The sequence below is a fragment of the Artemia franciscana genome, chromosome 8, assembly GCF_032884065.1.
Source record: "Artemia franciscana chromosome 8, ASM3288406v1, whole genome shotgun sequence".
NCBI classification, from domain to species: Eukaryota; Metazoa; Arthropoda; class Branchiopoda; order Anostraca; family Artemiidae; genus Artemia; species Artemia franciscana.
Genome location: NC_088870.1, coordinates 29561218 through 29583606, shown reverse-complemented (window position 1 = coordinate 29583606; position 22389 = coordinate 29561218). Strand labels below are relative to the sequence as shown.

The 22389-nt window shown below is 34.7% G+C and overlaps 1 protein-coding gene across 3 annotated transcripts in view; it reads right to left on the bottom strand.

Annotated features, from left to right (window-relative positions):
• LOC136030256 (serine/threonine-protein kinase pakG-like) overlaps positions 1-22389 on the bottom strand; it is a 166893-nt gene that overhangs the window by 45586 nt on the left and 98918 nt on the right. For all 3 annotated transcript variants that reach the window (XM_065709097.1, XM_065709098.1, XM_065709099.1), the window contains one exon: positions 1508-1687. In XM_065709097.1, the coding sequence (XP_065565169.1) occupies positions 1508-1687 (180 nt within the window). The remainder of the gene's footprint in view (positions 1-1507; positions 1688-22389) is intronic.

The following is a 22389-nucleotide window of genomic DNA, read 5'->3' as shown; positions in this document are numbered from 1 at the left end:
GGGCAAAACTGGCGTTTTAGAGTCGCATTGTAGCTACAAGACCACTTGAGCCTTTCTTTTAAGCATTACTTTCAGGTTTTAATTCAATATTTTGATGATCCATTTTGTGAAAAAAAAAACATTACTTGGGAGTAAAATCATATTATCAATATTTTTCTATATTTAAACCTAAGAAATGTTACCCTAACAGCCTTGTATATTTAAATAGCCTCATTCAGCCACATTTCTCGGATCATATCCGTGTTATTTTTCATTTATTTATAAAAGCACCGAATACAAGTAAAAACGCAGTTCGTAACACTTTGATGACTTTTATTAACAAAGCACTGGATCATAATAGCAGAACGTTAGGTCATTAAGACCGTTTTCAATAGGATCTATTCTCAGATCTAGCTCCTCTCCTTCAGAGTCAGATTCTGATGACTGACATATTGAACAGACGTCCTTCAACAATATAGATGCACATAATGTCTTAATTTAGTTCTCTGCCCCCCCCGTCAATTTTTCCTGAAAATTTCAAACTAATACCCTGTTCAGTTATGGAGTTATTGCATCTACACTATTTTAACAACCTCGATGCACTTAAACTTTTTTTTATTTTGTTCAATAGTTGCAGCAATTAGTCATAGTAGTAATAGTGTCAGCAGTAGCAGTCGCATGTAGTCGGAGTCATAGTCACTAGTATTTTCAGCCTCTGCCACAAGTACTCGCAGTCGCAATCACAAGTAATCGCAGACAGAGTCACAAGTAGTCGCAGTCGCAAGTAGTCGTAGCCGCAGTCTTATTCTTAGTCTAATAAGTATCATCACGCAGTGTCATATTTTTCCTACAAAAAAAAGTTATCTATAATTATTACACTCACTGCTATCATGTTTCATGTTAAGGTGTTTAACTAAAATTTCCTAAAATCATTCGGTGCCCTTTTTCAAAAATCGTATTCATAATTTTCAGCATCTTATCCCTAACTTCGCAGCCACTGTATAGAAAAAATCTCATTAACCATAGCATCAGCTCCCGAAGCTTTATTATTTTTAATCCTTTTAGTCTCTAACTCCTTCTTTCTTGATAAATCTGTGTCCATTTTCAAAATATCAAAATATTTATCATTAATTTATGAAACACTTTAAATGTCTGGGACTATTCTATAAATACGTCTTCTTATCGATAAGAAATTGTAACTGAGTCTCAGCAAGAGCCAAGAGTTTTTTCGTGGTAGCCTACAGGACAAAAAATTCCTTTAATCCCGAATTTCCGTCGATCTCTGCTTGCCCAATGAAACCCCAAAATCGTGCCTCTCTGGTGTTCCCTATTGAAAAATAGATTCAGTGATGAGCATCATTCTTAAAAAATGAACAATATTGCTCGTTTTGAATAATTACTGGTCAGAACTAGTTGCCATCTAACGCCTTGGCAACATGTCTTTGTTCTGGCTAAGCTAATTAAGCATTTTAGCTTCATTAAAATAACATGCCTAATCAAGACAGCAAAATGAAAAACAAAAACTTACGTCTGAGCTCTAAGAAGCAGTCGTTTGATAAATTCCTTGGCAGTTTCCGATACATCTTCGAAAAGCTCATTGGGGAAGTCGACTTGACATTTACTAATGTTACAAAATGTTTCCTGATCAGTGTCACCACCAAACGGTGTAAAACCGGTTAATAGAACATAAGCAAGAACTCCCGTTGACCTGAAAAAAATTATTTTTTTTTTTCTGTCATGATAAAATCAGCTTTAAAGTATAAACCAGAAATGTCAGCTTCAAAATCTATTCCATACTCTCCGCTATTGTATAAAGAGGGTTTTCCAGTGTCTAGCAGTGGAAAAAGACATCTATATTACCAAATTCTGGATTCTGCAGATAATGAAATTTTTTTATTTAAATCTAATAGCATCCAATGGAATTTACGTTCTTAAAAAGATCATAATGTTGTCACGTATCAAAATGGAAGTATTACTGCAAATAAGCGGACTCCCTGGGATGTTGTGTTCAATTAGACCCTCTGTGTCAAGACCCTACGAAGGGTTGCAGCAAATACGATCCATGGGTCAAAGTCGCAGAGCAACACACGCAACTACATTTCATGGCTAAACAGTGTGTACGCTGCTGCATCAAGTTTGCAAATGGGTTATTATTATCGTTAGTAATTATTGGTAAGGTCTGCATGTACAGGTAACTAGAGAACTTCTGAAATAAATTCTATGTGCACGATGTAATCGCCTAACTCTGTTTCTGGATTGTTTTTTTTTTCTGAATTAAGACTATGTAGTATTTTCTGCGGTTAGTGAAGATTCACCAAACGTCAAAACTGAAAATTCAAGGAAAAATTAAAACAAGAGCTAAGAGCTCATATGGCACTTGTGACGAGGTCGGAGGAGCCAAGAGCTCATATGGTTAAAAATGAGCTCTCGTAAGTTAAAAATACCTCCTTTTTTTCTAATTTTTCCTCTCCCTTCAGCCTCACCAGATGTTCGGATCGGGGAAAACGACTTTATCAAGTCCATTTGTGCAGGTCCCTGACACGCCTATCGATTTTCATCGTCCTAGCACGTCCAGAAGCACCGAACTCGCCAAAGCACTGGACCCCTAACTCCCCAAAAGAGAGTAGATCCAGTCCGGTTACGTCAATCACGTGTCTACGACATTTGTTTATTCTACCCACCAAGTTTCATCCCGACCTTTCCACTCTAAGTGTTTTCCAAGATTTCCGGTTTCCCCCTCCAATTTCCCCTCAATGTTACCAGATCTGACTCGGGATTTAAAATAAGAGCTCTGAGACATTAGATCCTTCTAAATATCAAACTTAAAAATACCTCACGAATGGTCACCCGTTCTGAAGTTAAAAATATCTTACGTTTTCTATTTTTTCCGAATTAACACCCCCTCCAACTCCCCCAAAGAGAGCAGATTCATTCCGGTTATGTCAATCACGTATCTAGGACTTGTGATTATTCTTTCCACCAAGTTTCATCCTGATCTCTCCACTCTAAGCATTTTCCAAGATCCCCTCAACTCCCCCCAATGACACTGGATCCGGTCAGGATTTAAAATCAGAAATCTGAGTTACGAGGTCCTTCTAGATGTGAAATTTCATTAAGATCCGATCACTCTTTCGTAAGTTAAAAATACCTCACTTTTTCTAATTTTTCAGATTTAACCCTCCCCCAACTCCCCCAAAGAGAGCGAATCCATTCCGGTTATGTCAATCACTTATCTAGGACTTGTGCTTATTTTTCCCACCAAGTTTCATCCCGATCCCTCCACTCTAAGCGTTTTCCAAGATTTTGGGTTTGGGTTGCGGGCACCAACTCCCTCCCGCACCAACTCCCTCCATTGTCACCGGATCCGGTCTGGATTTAAAATAAGAGCTCTGGGACACGATATATTTCTAAATATAAAATTTCATTAAGATCCGATCGCCCATTCGTAAGTTAAAAATACCTCTTTTTTTCTACTTTTCCGAATTAACCGTCCCCCACTCCCCCAGATGATCGAATCGAGAAACGACCATTTCTAATTTAATATAGTCTATTCCCTGACGCGCCTGCCAAATTTCATCGTCCTAGCTCATCTGGAAGTGCCTAAACTAGCAAAACCGGGACCGACAGAAAAGTAACAATAGTAATTTTATTTCTGGAAAACCAATTTCCAATTTTCATGGAATCTAAGTTGTGGAAAAATCAAAGTTCCAATTTTCAGAAGATCAAAATCTGTCTATTCACGTTGGGAAAAAATTATACCTTTTCCAGAAAAAAAAGTTACATCTTCAGATGTCAAGAATATAGACGCACAATATCACTTCAGAAATTATTTCTCAGTGTACAGTTCATTTTTGGATACAGAAGAGAAATTTCATAGCATTAAAATATAACAATGAAAAAAATATATAACAATAACATATAACAATAAAAAAAATCAGAATTTTCGAAATAAGGATTTCTTGTATTATTTTCCATAGGTTAGATCTTGTAATTTCGTTTAGATTTTCGAAGAGACAATTTGAAGCTCATCAGACTTAAAAGTTATTTGAATTAAAAAAAATTTAAGCTTTGATGGTAGGGCATTTTACCTAGACAAAATTTTGAAAATTCGCAAAATCAAAACTTCAAAATAGAATAAGGTACAGAAGGAATTCAGTTTCTGGAAAACCCCTGTGTGTCTCAGTTCTTAGAAGATTAACATCGGTCTATCCGCGTTCAAAAAAAAATTAAAAAAAAAATCGATTTTATACAGAAAAAAAAAGTTTCCTCTAGGATGTCAAGGATATCGATACGCTATGATAACTTTGAAATTACTTCTTAATACAGTTCAAGAGTACATGTCTTCTTGCTTACTTTTTATGGCATTAAACGTCTAAAATATAACAAACGTCAAAATCTCAAATTTTAGAAAAAAACCAAACTTATTTTTCGGGATCAGGATTTACGGTAATTTCCCAAATATGTATGGGACATACAGAAATTTTCTTTTCGGTTTTTAAAGGGATTAAATAAAAAAAACAAGTTTTTTTAACTGAAAGTAAGGAGCGACATTAAAACTTAAAACGACCAGAAATTACTTCGTATATGAAAGAGGCTGCTTCCTCATTAACGCCTCGCTCTTTAGGCTGAAGTTTGACTCTTTCTCTCAATTCTTCCTTTTAAAACAGTAAAAAACTTTAGCGTAAAGAGCGGGGCGTTGATGAGGAAGCAGCCTCTTTCATATACGAAGTAATTTCTGGTCGTTTTAAGTTTTAATGTCGCTCCTTACTTTCAGTTAAAAAAACTTGTTGTTTTTTTTATTTAATTTCTGGACGTTTTTGAATCAATGCATGTTTTGATTTTGGCTCTCCGCAGAGGAATAATTAAAACAAAATTTGCATATTTTTTTTTTTTTTTTTTGGCTAAATGGCTTTCTCATAATTTTGATCGAATGATTTTGAGAAAAAAAGAGCGGGGGAGGAAGCCTAGTTGCCCTCCGGTTTTTTGGTTAATTAAAAAGGCAACTAGAATTTTTGATTTTTTACGAATATTTTTATTAGTAAAAGATTTACGTAACTTATAAATTAGCTTAAGTAAAGAACTTTTGTATTCTCATATTTTTATTACATATATGAGGGGGTTCCCCCCTTGTCAGATCCTCGCTCTTTACATTAAAGCTTAAATTTTGTCTAATTCATTAAGAATGACCCCAGAATCACAAAAGCTGTAGAATAAATAGTTGAAATTACTAAAAATACTTTAGCGTAAAGAGCGAGGTATTAGGAGGAGGTGAGCCCCTCAAATGGGTAATAATTTCTGTTTGTTTTAAGTTTTAATGCTGCTCCTTACTTCCAGCTGAAAGAACTTTTTCATATTTATTTTTTCATTTTCTTTTTAAATAATGCTAGTAAATCCTGCGCTCCCTTCATGGAGATTTTCTTCCGCCATGACAAACTATCGATGGAAAGTTCCCCCAGCATATCCCCCTCTTTCTCAACCCCTCCCCCAACTAGAAAAATCCTCCTGAAAACGCCTCAGAATTTTGATTTGTTGACTTTGGTAAAATAATTAGCTTGGGAGGGGGCCTAGGTGCCCTCCAATTTTTTTGGTCACTTAAAAAGGGCACTAGAACTTTTCATTTCCGTTAAAATGAGCCCTCTTGCAACATTCTAGGACAACTGGGTCGATACGATCGCCCCTGGGAAAAAGAAAAAAAAACAAACAAAAAAACACGCATCCGTGATCTGCCTTCTGGCAAAAAATACAAAATTCCACATTTTTGTAGATAGGAGATTCTATGACTTCTAGGGGGCGTTTCCCCCTATTTTCTAAAATAACGCAAATTTTCTCAGGCTCGTAACTTTTGATGGGTAAGACTAAACTTGATGAAACTTATATATTTAAAATCAGCATTAAAATGCGATTCTTTTGATGTATGTATTGGCATCAAAATTCTATTTTTTAGAGTTTTGGTTACTATTGAGCCGGTCGCTCCTTACTACAGTTCGTTACCACGAACTGTTTGATAACATGAAGTAACATCAATGTATAAGTTATGTGATTTCTGAAAAGTTAGGCACAAAGCTATAATATTTTGCTTAAGATAAAATGTAGGGGATTTCCAAATCAAAACTTGAAGATAGAAAAAGTCACTAAAGGAACTTTATTTTAGGAAAACCGATTTCGGCTTTAGTTCTTGGAAGACCAAGATTTGTCTATTGATGCCTGAAAAAAATGCATCTTGTCTAGAAAAAGTTTTCTCAAGGATATCAAACAAATTTGATACGCAAATACTTCCTAATAGTTTCGTCCCCAGCTAGGATATGCAACAAGAGGAATAAACACTTTTTTACTGGAAAACAACTGGGAATTTTACAAACTTCGCCTGAACTTTTCTGCCATGTTTCACAATTCTGATATTCAGGAAAAATTTGAGTTCACATCTTTCACCACTTCTGAGCTCAGACCACTGATCAAAAGATAAGAAAAAAACATCTACGAGAGCTATAGTGTTGCTCCACAACATAACTGAGTGGAAATAAAGAGGAGCAACTACTCAAAGAAAACAGCTCGTCTTTCTTCATTCGAGTGATTCGGCAAGAGTACTATTACCACTATGATTAGCAATTCATCTTAAGTATGATGACGATGCACGAAAATTCACATTAGGTCAATGTACCTCGGCACACTACCCCTCCTCCTCCCAGCTCTTCCCGGCCCATTTCAGGACGCCTCACGCCAGCTTGATTGTCAAAAAGAAAGAATTTCGGCAACAGATCATCCTTCATCAATAAAACGTGATCTAACACGCTTGACCTTCCTTTAAAATTTATCAAAATGCAAAAGTAAACTTATAACTAGGCACATTAATGCTACAAGGGAGCAATGTCTTGCTAATAAATAAATGTGATCCATAGGCTGGGCTTTCACGCTGATGCTTTCACAATCAATGTTTAATGAAATCAGGGCTTTTATCGTTGAATTCCTATCAGGGCTAGCGTACACGCAGCAGTTTGTTCCAGGGGGGGGGGTCAAAATTCAATAAAAGGCAAGAAACAGGGAGAATAGATGGTGAATCAGTGGGATTATGGACGAGATCATGAGACTTCGGGGTCACTCCAGACCGAAGGACTTCCATTTCCTGCTCATGTGCCTCATGGATCAGTGCACCATGAGTTTAAACTGACATCCTATACGAACTATTTTAGAACTGTATACGTTTAAATTAAGATTATTTGAAAATGAAACAAGGAACCATATAAACAATCAAACAAAAACTGAACGTCTCTAGGATAGCAAATTATAATGACACGAAGCGGTGCCATAAAAGCAGAACAAAATCGGCAAGATAAGTGACCATAATTTTTTTTCTACGTAAGAATATCAAACTAAGGCAATTATAAAGGTTTAATAAATAGTCTAATAGCAGAAGCTTGTATAGGACTGTGTCATGTGTGTTTGACAAAAGTAATGTTGAAATGAATTAATATGCCAGTCATTTCAGAAGAAATGTCATTTAAGCTTAGATAAAAGATTGCAATTAAATTGAATTGCCGGTAACAATTATTGTGGCTGTTTAAAATAGAAGTTATAATTCTTTTCTGAGTGATATAAATCCTGCTATATCCTGTTCGTAGTCGCCAGTACGGTCAGCGCTTAATTATAGTCAATAATGTTAAGTAATCTTTAATTTTTAATATTGTAATGTTTTTCACGTTATTTTTCATCGGCTTGACATTAGGCACTCATTTATCTTTAATTAGTTGTTTCCAGTAAAATTGGTTATTATGGTGATTTTCTTTCTGTTGTGGTTTCTGTTGATGTTTGGACAAATAAAAGCCACACGGCTCGAAATAAAAATTGTTGTTGTAATCGAGATTGTGGCCCAAATGGCACTCTGACCTTTAGGAGGCTTAGGAGGCGTTATTCCTGCTTCTATTTGTGGTCGTTTCTGCTCATTTTATGTCTGACTTGATTGTTCCTTTGTGATTTCTGTTCGTTGCAGGTCTCATCTATTCATTGATAGTGACTTCTGCTCATTTCAAGTTTGAATTATTATTTGACTTTATTGCCGCTTGTCTATTAAAAAGGCAGCTTTTGAAATTTTAATTTTTTTAGCAGGTAGGCTATTGCAGAACATTTATCCGATCACAATAGCGATAATTTTTATTTCGACTAGAATGCTATCCTCTCAAACGACGTGTATTTCAGGCTTTAGATTTTAAAGCGACAAAATATAGATGACTAGACAATTAACATGTTGCGTATACGTATTTCTTAACAATATCTTAAAGCGTACGATTCTTATCATTTTCATAAAGAGCTTGACGAACATTATATGTAATTATGATAGCGTACCAGCATTTAGTATCACATGAAACATTGAAAAACGGATACCTTATTTGATCATAACAAATACCCAAGACTAATTATCTCTATGAATTTTCAGTTTTTGCTGGTAAGACAAAAATATATGTGCTGGAACATATACAAGTACTATCCACTATGTAAGCTCTATACATACCAATTAAAAAAAAAAAAAAAACAGTTTGGCAATTTCAACCAATTTTTACATTTTAACGTTGTTTTACGCTGTTTTAACTGTCTTGGCTCGTGGATACTAATAATGATGGTTTAAGCGGTAACTGCTTTGTAACATAGAGCGAACCACAGGTCATGTAAAGCCACGTTTAAATTTGGTGTTTATGGACAAACTGGAAAGTAAATATACTAATGCAATTTTGAGAAACAGTTTTCTTGTGGTTTTACTTGTTCGTTTACTTTCCAGTTTGTCCGTGGATAAACCAGATGGAAACGTGGTTTATCAATAAGTTAAGAATTACGTTTAGAAGAAAAAACTGTCTACTGACAGTTTTAATTGATACCTATTTTAAAATTAAATAAAGAAACAAGATTTTTTAACTGAAAGCAATGAGCGACATTAAAACTTAAAACGAGCAGAAATTATTCCGTCTATGAAATGGGCTGTCCACTCCTCAACACCACTCTCTTTACGATAAAGTTTTTTATTGTTTTAAAAAGTAGAGTTGTGATAAATAGTCAAACTCTAGCGCAAAGAGCAAAGCGTTGAGGAGGGGACAGCCCCTTTCATATACGGAATAGTTTCTGCTCGCTCTAAATTTTAATGTCGCTCCTTACTTTCAGTTAAAAAAAACCTGTTTGTTTTTTATTTAATTTCTGAACGTTTTTGAATTAAAACAGGGTTTGATTTTGACATACCCTACATGAATAATTAAAACGAAATTTGCATTTTAATTTTACTTTTTTTTTGGCTAAGAGGCTTATTTCAAAGCTTTGATCGGACGATTTTGAGAAAAAAGGGGCGGGAGAGGGGTCCTAGTTGCCCTCCAATTTTCTGGTTACTCAAAAAGGCCACTAGAACTTATAATTTTGTTTACGAACGTTTTTGTTAGTAATAATTATACTTAACTTACAAATTAACTTACGTAACGAACTTCTATATTTGTATATTTTATTACGTATATAAGGGGGTTCGCCCCCTTGTCAATACCTCACTCTTTACATTAAAGTTCGAATTTTGTTCCCATTCTATAAGAATGTCCCTAAATCACAAAAGCCGTTTAATTAGAATAAGTAGCTGTTTTTCAAGTGACTAGAAATACTTTAGCATAAAGAGCGAGGTATTGAGGAGGGGACGAACCCCTCAGATACGTAATAAGTTCTGTTCGCTTTATTATTCAGTGTTGCTCCTTACATTCAGTAGAAAAGACTTGTTTTTTACTTAGTTTGTGAACGTTTTTTAACTAATGCAGATTTTGATTTTGGGTCACCGTACATGAATAATTAAAACGGAATTTGCATATTAATTTTAATTTTTTTGGCTTAACGGGTTTCTCAGTTTTAATCGGACGATTTTGAGAAAAAAGGGCGGGGAAGGGGGCCTAGTTGTCCTCCATTTTTTTTTGTTACTTAAAAAGGCAACTAGAACTTTTAATTTGATTTACGAACGTTTTATTAGTAATAAATATACGTAACTTACAAATTACTTACTTTCAGTAGCGTAAGTTACTTTCAGTTGAAAAAACTTGTTTTCTTTTATTTAATTTCTGAATTGTTTTTTCAAATAACTCCAGGATATTTGGCTCCACCTCCACGGAAAAATCCACCTGCCTACAGAAATATTCTCTGGACAACTCAATTCTGGTGAATTTTCCCGGACAATTACCTTTGACATCTCCACTTGTAAAATTGATTCGGTAAAAAGAAAGCAAGACATATAATTTCGTATAGGAATTCAGGCAAATTCACTCAGTTTAAAACTTCCCCTGAAAAATTCACCCCCTGGAAACTTCCCTCTCCATGAAAAATTCTCCCAAAAATTCAGTCCTCCAAGCAAAAAAAAAAAACATCCTCCCCTCTCCCCCGAAAAATGAATGAATACTTCCCAATAACAAATATCTGTATATTTCATCTGTAGGGGTTGATTTTATGTCCAAAGACATTGCTATTGGACCTTTCAACGATGCTGAAAAAATAGGCTATTTCAAAATTTTGATGGTACAATTTTGGGGAAAACAGCGTGGGAGGGGGCCTAGTGACCCTCAATTTTTTTTTTCACTTGAAAAGGGCACTAGAACTTTTCATGTCCGTTAAAATGAGCCCTCTCCCGACGTTCTAGACCCATTGGGTCGATTCAATCACCCATGAGAAAAAACAACAAATAAACACGCATCCATGATCTTTGGCAAAAATAATAAAATTCCACATTTTTACAGATATGAGCTTGAAACCTCTACAATAGGGTTCGATACGCGGAATTTCATGGTGTGATTTTCATTAAAATTCTTTCTCTCTTTTTTCGAAAATCAGACAAATTTTCTTAACTTAATGAAACTTATATATTTAGAATCAGCATAATAAGCAAATTGCTTTGATATATCTACTGGTGTCAAAATTCCGTTTTTAGAGTTTCGATTACTATTCAGCCGGGTCGCTTCTTACTTCCAGTTCGTTACCAGGAACTGCTTGATTACCCATCAAAATCTAAACAGAGATAATTGAAATATTGGCCATTTTTCTGCGTTAAGAAAAAATATTGTATTTAAAAAACTTTACAGTTTCATGAAACGTGATTAAACAAATAAAAAAGGTTTTCAACTTAAGTAAGGAGCAAGTTTTAAACTTAAAACAAAATTAAAAGTACTCTGTATATAAGGGGGACTGCCCCCTTCTAAACACCTTGCTCATTAAACAAAAGTTTTTTAATGCTTTGGAAAATTTTTTTTCCAATTGCAAGTTCTCTTTAAAAATTTTCAAGAAAGCCAAACTTCACAGTAAAGAGTAAGGAGGAGACAGCCCCCTTTCACATAATGAATAATCTGTTCAAATAGGTTTCAAATCTGCTCCTTGATTTCAGTTGTTAAGCTCCTTTTTAAAATTACTTTCTGATTGTTTCGTAAATGCCTAACCCCGGCCAAACAAAGATGTAATTTGGGGCACCGATCCCTTAAATCCCTGGCTAATTGCTTTCATAATGTGGAAATCAACAATTGTACATTGATTAGTACTTTCCTACGTTTAAATTTATAACATCAATTTTGGATAAAATTTGAACATACTTAAAAAATTGGCGATGAATAGCAATTTTGGTAAAAAGTCCTTGTTAATATTACTACTAAAGAATTTCAGTTGTATAAAAAGGAGTATTATTGTTTGTATGGATGAAAATTCTGTGAGACCTTTGATCTTCTATATAACTTCTATAAGCCATCACAACCTCTACGGTAGTGTTTCCTTATCGATACATACATTACATACAATTGTTTAAATATACATTGAAGTACTTCATATGAATAGAAAAAGAAAAATACTACCATTTTAAATTGCTACAAAATAAAATCCTAGTAGAATTTGTCACCCCAAAGAAATTCCATGGCGGGGTTAATGATGGCCTGCCTTGCCTTTTCCACCTATATGCTGGTAGACATGGGAATGAAACTTTTTAGCTGTATAGAGAATCATTTTAGTTAATTTCTACTCCCCCCTAATTCTATCAACATTTATCTGAAGCCTCATGAAGAGTAGGCAGTTTGTCTATTAAGATGTACTTTTTAGGAATCTACCCTTTCCCAACGAAACAATGATTCACCCCCTCCCTCATTAAAGCTGATACGCAATTACAGATCACAAAAAACAGATCGCCTAATTTCGTTACAAATAAAGCGAATCCACTTGATTGAATCCAGTACTGCAACCGTGAAGCATTACTTCTTTTGCAACTGGGAAGCCTAAAATATAGCTATTGATACTTTTAAATCAAGCAGCTTAAATCAATTAGTCATTGTTTGGGGCCCTAAAATGGCAGAAAACAAGCCTTTCCCCCGGCCCAATCCGTATGGTCACTTAAAAAAGAGCTTTAAATTTACGTTTAAATGGGCTCCCTCAAATTATCTTGGACCTTTGGTCTGATACAATCATCCTTGGGGAAAAAAAGGAAATAAACATGTATCGACGATGTTTCTTCTATAAAAAAAAAAAAAAAGTTAGGGTTCTTTGATATGGTGTTTCTAATAAAAGGATTTTCAATGAGATCGCTTGCTTTTTGGGAGTGTTTCCCGTCCTTCAAAATTCAGGTAAATTTTCTCAGGTTTTTGGTTTTGGGTGAAACAATAACTAAAACAAACAACTGAAAAGATTTTATCAAACACTTCGTGGTAACGAACTGTAGTAAGAAGCGACCCGGCTCAATAGTAACCAAAACTCTAAAAAATGGAATTTTGATATCAATAGTTACATCAAAAGAATTGTATTTTAATTCTGATTTTAAATATAGAAGTTTCATCAAGATTAGTCTTACCAATCAAAAGTTACGAGCCTGACAATCTTAGCGAAAATCACACCATCAGATTCAGAATATCAGAGAACCTTTTTGTAGAAGTTTCAAGCTCCTATCTATTCAAATGTGGAATTTCGCATTTTTTGCCTGAAAGATCACGGATGCGTGTTTATTTTTTTTATTTGTTTCCAGGGGTGATCGTATAGATTCAGTGGTCCTAGAATGTCGCGAGAGGGCTCATTCTAACGGAAATTAGAAGTTCTAGTTGCCTATTTAGAGTGACCGAAAATTGGGGGGCACCTAGGCCCCCTCCCACGATCATTTTCCCCCAAAGTCACCGGATCAAAATTCTGATATAGCCATTTTATTCACCATAGTCGAAAAACCTAATAACTATGTCTTTGGGTACAACTTACTCCCCCACAGTCCCCGTGGGAGGGGCTGCAAGTTACAAAATTTGACCTGTTTTTGCATATAGCAATGGTTATTGGGAAATGTATAGAAGTTTTCAGGGGGATTTTGTTTGGTTTGAGGGCGGATAGTTGAGGGGGGGGGGGGGTTCGTGGGAGGATTTTTCCACGGAGGAATTTGTCATGGGGGAAGAGAATTTCAATGAAGGGGGCGCAGGATTTTCCAGCATTATTTAAAAAAACAATGAAAAAATAAATATGAAAAGTGTTTTCTACTGAAAGTAAGGAGCAGCATTAAAACTTAAAACGAGCAGAAACTATTGCGCATATGAGGGGTTTACCTCCTCGTAATACCTCGCTCTGTACGCTAAAGTATTTTTAGTAATTTCAACTATTTATTCTACGGCCTTTGTGACTCGGGGGTCATTCTTAAGGAATTGGGACAAAACTTAAGCTTTAATGTAAATAACGAGGTAACAACGAGGGGTGAATCCCCTCATATACGCAATAAAAACATACGAATATAGAAGTTCGTTACGTAAGTTAGTTCGTAAGTTGTGTATATTTTTTACTTATGAAAACGTTCGTAAAAAGTTAAAAGTTCTAGTTGCCTTTTTAAGTAATCAAAAAGTTGGAAGGCAAAAAGTTGGAAAGCCTCCTCCCTCGCTCTTTTTTTCTTAAAATCTACCGATTAAAACTATGAGAGAGCCAAGATCAAAACATGCATTAATTCAAAAAAGCCCAGAAATTTAACTAAAAAGACAAGTTTTTCTAACTGAAAGTAAGGAGCTACATTAAAACTTAAAACGAACAAAAATTACTCTGGATATGAAAGGGGCTTTTCCTCCTCAACGCCCCGCTCTTTACGCAAAAATTTTTACTGTTTTGAAGAGTATAGTTAAGAGAAAGAGTCAAACTTTAGCGTAAAGAGCGAGCCCCCCCCAGAAAATTTGCTGCCCGCGCCCTCGGTTGTTAGACAGCATTTCCATTGAAATTTGAACTAGTCTTTGGTTACTTGCTGAATTTAAAGATATTTTCGAGAAAAACAGGATTCCTCACATAAATTTTCATATGGCTTTAGAAGTGATAATTGTCCCAGAATGACAGGCGTGGAAAGTGGTTTTCAAAAACTGCTTGAAGATGAAGTTTACTCAGTTTTTGTAACTTAATGCGCCTGCCATTTATCCGCACGCAGTGCAAGTCATCCAGTTAGTGTGTTAAAGGATTATTTTAAGTCCTAGTGGAGCTATCTTTTGAAATTAAGAACAAATTTTCATTGAATAAGTACAGCATGATGGCAGAATTAGACGTGATGAACCCAACAGTAGCTAGGGACGCTAATCAGTCGCCTTCAACAATAGTGGCATTAGCTATCCAGTTTCTAAACTTAAAATCCGAAATTGAATTAAATGAACTGAATGATTAATCAAGAAGTTTCAACGTGTGAGCAAATACGCTCAAAATTAAGCCATGAGAAATCCCAAAGTATTGGTACTCACTGAGAAACATTAAGGTAGGCTTGAGTAACAGCAAGTTTCCTTTGTTGTCATTTCTTATGTGCAATATAACTGAACAAAAATTTCATTTTCACAAAGCTAATTTTTCCACAAAAGAAGTACTGTTTTCCCCTGTATATTCGAGAAGTCTCTTCCTTGTTTTTCTTTATTTTTATCATCCATTTTTTAAAGTTTATTTTATCAGTTTTTGGACAAACTACTTGTGTAGTCTACATCTCATTAAATTCTAATAGCTTTTGTATTACTTATTTTGATTTAGTTATTTTTAGGTTTGTTTGTTGTTTTTGCGTCTTCGGTTTTTGCTTTTTTTATTTTTTTACTTTAAATCAGTGGCCAAGCTATTAAAGGAGGGGGCGGGGGCAAGTTGATACAATTGTTTTGGGTGCAGCATCTGCTAAGGGGTTATTTAAATAACCGTGTTTTTCAAATCCTCGAGTCGTTTAGATGTACAAGAGCCGAAAGCATATATGCTCGTTGGAGTTGACCTAGTTACTTTTTTTTAGCCTTTTATTAGTGATTAGTCCATTCAGTAATTAAATGAAAAAAAACTTCAACTGAAATTAATTAGTGACACTAAAACTGTATGAAAGGGGCTACCCCTCCCTCAAAACCTCGCTCTTTACGCTAAAGTTTGACTCTTTGTCACAGCTCTGCTTTTTAAAGTAATAAAAAACTTTAGCGTAAAGAGTGAGGTAGCCCATGGAGCAGCCCCTTTCATATACCCTTCCAGCCTAGCAAACCTACAGTTTGGGAGGTTAAGCCTCCTAACCCCTTTGGCTTAATTTCAGATTTTTTTTCAAATAAAGGTGGGAAATCTATAAGGCACAAAATGGTGTAGACGATTTTTGAAGGCTGTGTGGTATAATCAATCCAGCAAGAATTAACAAATATAATTATTTTCCAATATGTTGATAATTCAAATTAACTTTTTGTTCTTGAATTTTCAGATTTCCTATGTGCCTCGATACGATTACCCTTTTGTTACCATAATTGTGTAACTTACAGCTCTTTCCTTTGGGACTATGGAGGGTCATACTATCACCAAAAGCATGGTTATTGGACCGTTGAAACAAGCTGAAAAAATTGCTGACTCAAAATTTTGGTCAGACACCTTTGGGGGAGGGGGGTCTGAGGAAAAGGGGGGTTAACTACCCTACAATCCGTTTGGTCCCTTAAAAATGTACTAGAACTTCAAATTTCCGTTTGAATGAGCCCTCTGCCGATCTTCTAAGACCATTGGTTCGATATAATCACCCCTAGGAAGAACACAAACACGCACAAAAAAAAACATATCTGTGATCTCTCTTCGTGCCAAAATTCCAAATTTCCGTAAATAGGGGCTACAAACCTCTACAATAAGGTTTTCTAATACGTTGAATCTTGTGCCGTGACTTTCGTTAAGATTCCTTGAATTTTAGGGGATGTATCCCCCTTTTTCGAAAATAAGGCAAATTTTCTCAGGCTCATGTCTTTTGATGGGTAACACCAAACCTAATGAATCTTATATATTTGGAATCAGCATGATAAGCCATTTTTTTTATGTATCTATAGATACAAAAGTTCCATTTTTTCGAGATTCGATTACTATTGAGCCGCGTCACCCCTTACTACAGTTCCTTACCACGAACTCTTAGATAATCTAAATTGATTACTAGACTAGTAATCTAGAATACGGATCAATTATTGACCCTTGCCAATGACGGGCTTGAGCTTTGGCAGATGGAACCTCTCTTCACTTGATTTTCTGGCTGCTATTGGCAGCAATGGCGTTCGACTCTTGTATATGAAGGCTCTAAGATCATCATTAATAGTTGTATATTTCTTGCTGGAACATTTTTGTGGTGTCGTTATCAGCTTATTAACGTGCACCATGGCAATGTTGGTCATGTGCCATATGTATGAATTTATGCGCATTGGATATATATTCGAGTGAATTTTTGAGGTGTAGAATTATATTTAGAAGCATCATTTTTAAGTTGGTTTATAAACTAATATTGTTGCATTCTATGACCTATTACCTGTTTATTGTACGACCTGTTAAAAGCGTACTATGTGAATATCCTGAGTAACATCCAAATATATGGTGAGCTAACAGAACTATTTGAAATAGCAAATGACGTCCGTCAAGGATGTCCTGCATCGCCAATTCTTTTCAACTATATTATAGATTGGATTATGAAAAATGCATTGAAAGAAGATGATAGTGTCGCCCTTTCAGCACAAGAAACAATTGCTGACATTGAATATGCAGACGATGGTACTCTACTCGCACAATCGACCCAAAAAGCACAAAATATGATAGCAAGAATAGCGAAAACGACTAGTGAGACAGGACTTGCGATCAGTATCCCCAAAACAAAGTATCTTTCAACCAAAGAGAAGACTTCTATATACCTCAGTGGAGAACCTATTGAGAGGGTGGAGGAGTTCAAATAACTATGGTCATCATCAGATGCTAAAGGTGGAGCTACTAGTGATTCAAGACAGGTTAGAAAAGATTGGTGACGAAGCTCAGGATCTACTCGGCATGTGCGCATTCAATTTTGTTATATGGATGCAAGACCTGGCCCTTCAAGGCAGAGGAAGAGCATCGGATTGACACCTTTGACCGAAAATGTCTACGGGCCATTAGCAAAATACGTCTGGCGCAGAGAATCAGCAACTAACGGCTGATAAAAGTATGCGGAAAAAAGCGTGGCGTTTCCACCTTGATCAAGAAAAAAAATTCTCAAATGGCTAGGTCACGTAATGAGGCGTCTGGAAGAGACCCTGGTACACCAGGTATTACAAGCAGCCCCCGCTTCCTAACGAAAGAAAAACCCAGGTGGTCAGATGAAACCTTGGCATAAGGTCATCAGAAAAGATGTAGAACCACTTGGAGGATTTCGAAAGCATACTTACAAATGGGACAAGGCGTGGCTTAAGTTTATTCTGCTACTAATAGAAGACAGAACCCAATTGAAGCATTTGATTTAGTAGCTTCTTGATACCGAGTTCGGCTGAATAGCCTGCGTCTCGTTTTAAGTTGTTTAAAGTACGATATCACCTGCATTTTTTCTGCTTTTAACATCAACATATTAGTTCGGTTAGAGTGGTAATTTTGAAATGGCTCTGCTAATTCAGCAGCGTTATTTTTGATTCACAACTTTTTTAATTTTCCAAGAGTTCAAAAGATACATCATAAATATGGCATAAAATAGTACTTACTATGAGATTACCCAATCTTACAATCTTACTTATCTTACTATGGTACTGTCCTAAATACCTTTAAAGAGCCTTTAAAACTAAATCAGATCTATAAAACTAAAGGAGGCTGTGCTTGCCATTGCAGCACCCGTCTGTATTTCCATGGTTAAAAGCATCTCCAAAGTGGCATTTTTGTGATATATTTTAGCTTTTTTGACCGAAGAAGTTAAATTCTCGGCCAAAAATGTATGGCAGCTCTGGTCAGTCATAGGAGCTTGGCGAATAGCAAGTAGAAGCCGCTTTTACCCAATGAAAATCTACTTTGCAATAGCAGAAAAAAAATGTGTATGTTTTTCTTCATTTACTTCCTATTAAAGCAAGGTCATTAAAGAGTTGGCTTTGTCGAAGAGCCACTGTCTGTCTAATTGTTATTTATTTTGATTCGTTTAAGAGTAACAGTAGTGCGCTTATTCTGCGACTATTGAAAATCCTGTTCTTTTCGATCGAGTAGTTTCGGAGATCGTACAAAACCAAGCGAGGAGCGGGCAAATCCCTGGGCTGTAGCACTATTTTTCGGTCTACAGAGATAGATAACTTCGAAGACCACACTGTCTTTCCATGACGAAAGTATAACAGTTCAAAATAGGGATGAAACCTTTTAGTCGAAAGTGAACAGCTATAAAATTTTTAACTGTATATTTCGAACACATATACAGTGTTCATCATCAGCAGTAAGTTACTGCTGATGATGAACACTGTATATGTGTTCGAAATATCCAGTTAAAAATTCTAGCTGTTTACTGTTGATTAAAAGGTTTCATCCCTATTTTGAACTGTTATACATTCGTCAACAGAAAAAAAAAAAAAAAAAAATGCCAAAAACTTTGCCCTGGAATGCTGGAAAGCCCCTGGCTCTGTCTTTCCTTGATATAGGAAGAAAGTTAGACTCTAGAAGAGCTTATGATAGATTTCCAGAAACAAATATTTTATTATCATCTTAATAATAAAAAATATTAAAAATGGACAACAGCGGCAAATCAAACCTTTGGTAATAGAAGCCGAAACGGCACTACCAACACAAGATATAAAAATTGAAGAAGAACTGGGACAGCTCTCTTTTTGTGGACGTAGATGAAGCAAAAATTGAACATTTTTTAATTTTATTTTAATTTTAATTGTATTAAGTATAAATTAAAAATTGTTCATCATTTCAAAATTCCGAATCTTTGTGTTTTTTTTTTTCAAGTTAGCCTTGGGAAACAGGTGAATTGTCAGCGGCATCCCTGTTTATGTGTCCTGAAGTATATTGTTTACTTTCTAAGGAGCAATTTAATGATAACAGAATGCTTATCCAGGCAATATAAACTTTTCTTGATAAATTCCCTTATCCTCCTCCTCCGACCCCCTCCCAAAAATAAACAACATCCAAGAAAAAGGAAAAGCAGTAATATATTATTATTTAATGATAAAAATTTTTAATCTAATATTCTAAGCATCCACAATAAAGTTACTCTTATTGAACCTTTTACAAGCTAATACAGCCGTATTTTGGAGCCAACTTTTGATTTTTGCGTAATTGTGCATAACATGACATCATGTATTTTCGGCATGTATAAGGTAGCAAAAAAAAAAAAACATTAAATCATAGACCTTAGATGGATATATGTTTTGTTTCAAGACAGAATTCTATAGCAATCCTTGGTAATATTAAAATTTCCAATCCATTGTCGCGAATTTTAAAAATTTAGACAAGTTACAAACCACATCAAAATGCCCTTGCGAAAATGTCTGAGCCAAGGTTTATCATTTTTTTTTCTTTTTTTTTGCACTTTCAACTGATGTAGTGTCATAAGATGGAGTAAGATAAATAGTAACGGACCATTAAGGAAGAAATCCTCATTAAGAAAGACAAAATATGATATTAAAAACAAACAAAAATAAACAAAAAATCAAAGAAAAGTGAAAAACGACATTGAAACTCGAAGTATAGAGAAATTAGAAAGCATTTGAGGAGGGCTATCCCCCTAGCCGCCAATCTTCGGGCTAAACTTAAATTGTTCCCATCAATCCTTCAAGAACAGAATGAGCAATATGATAAGAGTTTATTTATCTGCATTTTCTTTAAAAATACAATTTCCTGTTCGAATGTTTCAAAAGGCATTCGATAAATAAAACAATTGGAACCACCAGCATAATGCATATGATACATTCATAAATTCTTTCACAAAAACACTTGTAAGCTGTAGCGTAAAGAGCGGGGGTCTAAAGAGGCGGTAGCCCCCCTTATATATCGGATGATTTAAAACGTTAAATTCAAATGAAGCGAAAAAGTTACACATTTTCACTTCTCCGCCTTCGGTTACTTATAATATATATATATATATATATATATATATATATATATATATATATATATATATATATATATATATATATATATATATATATATATATATATATATATATATATATATATATATATATATATATATATATATATATATATATATATATATATATATATATAGGTCAGTGTTTTTTTTTAAAGTATTATATGTGGATATTAGCACTGAAGATGACTCAGCAGAGTTCTTTGCTGAAATTTCTTTTTCTTTTTCGTTGTTCACTTGCTGAGAATTATCCTTGTTTGTTCTGTCTTTTTTTTCTTTTTTATTTCGTTCTTAGTTTTTTATTTTTATAGGTGGATTAGAGGACAGAGAGGAAACAAGGAGGAGTTCGAAAACAAAATTATAACTTGATGGACAAGGCCGTATCCAGGTGGAGGGTCATAGGGATTGACCACCCTCCTCTCCCCCTCCCCCCAATGTTTTGGCCAGACTCGTAAAAACGTAACAAAAATACATGTAAACAAATTTTTGATGCGTTTTTTAAGATTTTTTTTGTAGCCTCCCTCTTCTACCAAACAAGAATACTGGATAAGCCCTCACTGATGGGGTTCAAAACTAACATAAATATCCCGACGTAGACGCCTTTTTTGTCGTCCTTGCTGAGCTTTCCCCTTAAAAACACCACCAAAAAGATTTCTGGGGCCTCTTCGTTTTGTTTGGATTGTTGTTGAGACACTTCCGTGTAATGTCATCATTAGAATAAAATTTTGGGCTCTGTAGAGAATTTCTGCAAATGAGTTCGATCACTGGGTCTCGTACTACCAAGCAGAGATCAATCTCTGTGCTACAGGAAACACAAAAACATTTTCAAATTTCGCTTTAAAAAAAAAATTACCATAGGCAGCGCAACAGCGCATGGGCACTATGTTTTTTTTTTCTAGACCAGGTCACTTCGTCTCGAAAGAGTTGTCGTAGAAACTTAGAAAAGAGCTCATTCGATTAGAAATTGCTCCGTACAGTTACAGCTCAATTTGAAATATTCATTTGAATTGGCGCTGCCTGTAACTGATTAACAGGTATGGGGGATTTTAGGGAGATTTCAACTTCGGCTATATAGATTTTTAATTTTTAACACTTCTGCATGCAAATTAAGACAATTCTTAAAAATGCAAAAATGAGAGGGTTAGCATTCCTCTGATTTTTGTTTAACAAAGATAGCGGAAAAATTCTACAAAATGTTCGTTGAATCAATGCGAAACTGCTATTCAGTTTTTTAATTTGGTGCTTTAGAAACAGGACAGTATTAATTGCCCATTCAATTAGGGCCTTTGAAAGCTATCGTTCTCGAGAGTACCCTCTCCTTTTACAAACCGATGATGACTCCTACCCGAAAAAATTTAGATTTGGCCGTATTAGAAAAGTTTAAAAATAAATATGTTCACTATGATTGTAAAAACTGCTCTTGTTTAATTAATTGAAAATTCAAGGCTACTTTAAATATGGCTGTATCAAATATCTCCTAATTTAAATAATGGCTGTAGTAGCAAAAAAATCAGAAATAAATATGTTCATTATGATTCCAAAAACGACTTTTGTTTTACTAATTAAAAATTCATGGCTAATTTAAACATCAGCTCTAAATAAATTACTTTAAGTTCCAATTTATTTCTTTAATTTTTTTTTTTTTTACCAAAATGAATAAAAAACGAACATAAATTAAATAAAAAAAAACAAGTTTTTCTTAACAAAAATAAAGAGCCAAAATGTGTCCTCAGCAGAGGAGAAAACAAATAATATTTGGCATTATAATCAATAATTAACTAAAAGTTAAAAGAAACAACTTAGTAAAATGAGACCAATAATGAACTTATAAGTTACATAAAATAAAACTAATATTCAACTCAAACTCAAAACGAACAGAAATTACTAAATGATTGAACGAGGAAGTTGTCTGTCTTTAACCTCAATTACAATCTTTTTTAAAACAGTTATTATAAGAGATAAAACAGTATAAGAGATAAAACAGTTAAATGAAACGGATAATAGATTAAAAAAAAACAATAATGAACTTAGAATGTGTCCAAAATAAAATTGATTTTCTAATCAAACTTAGAACGAACATAAATTACTAGATATATGTAGTGGGAAATTTT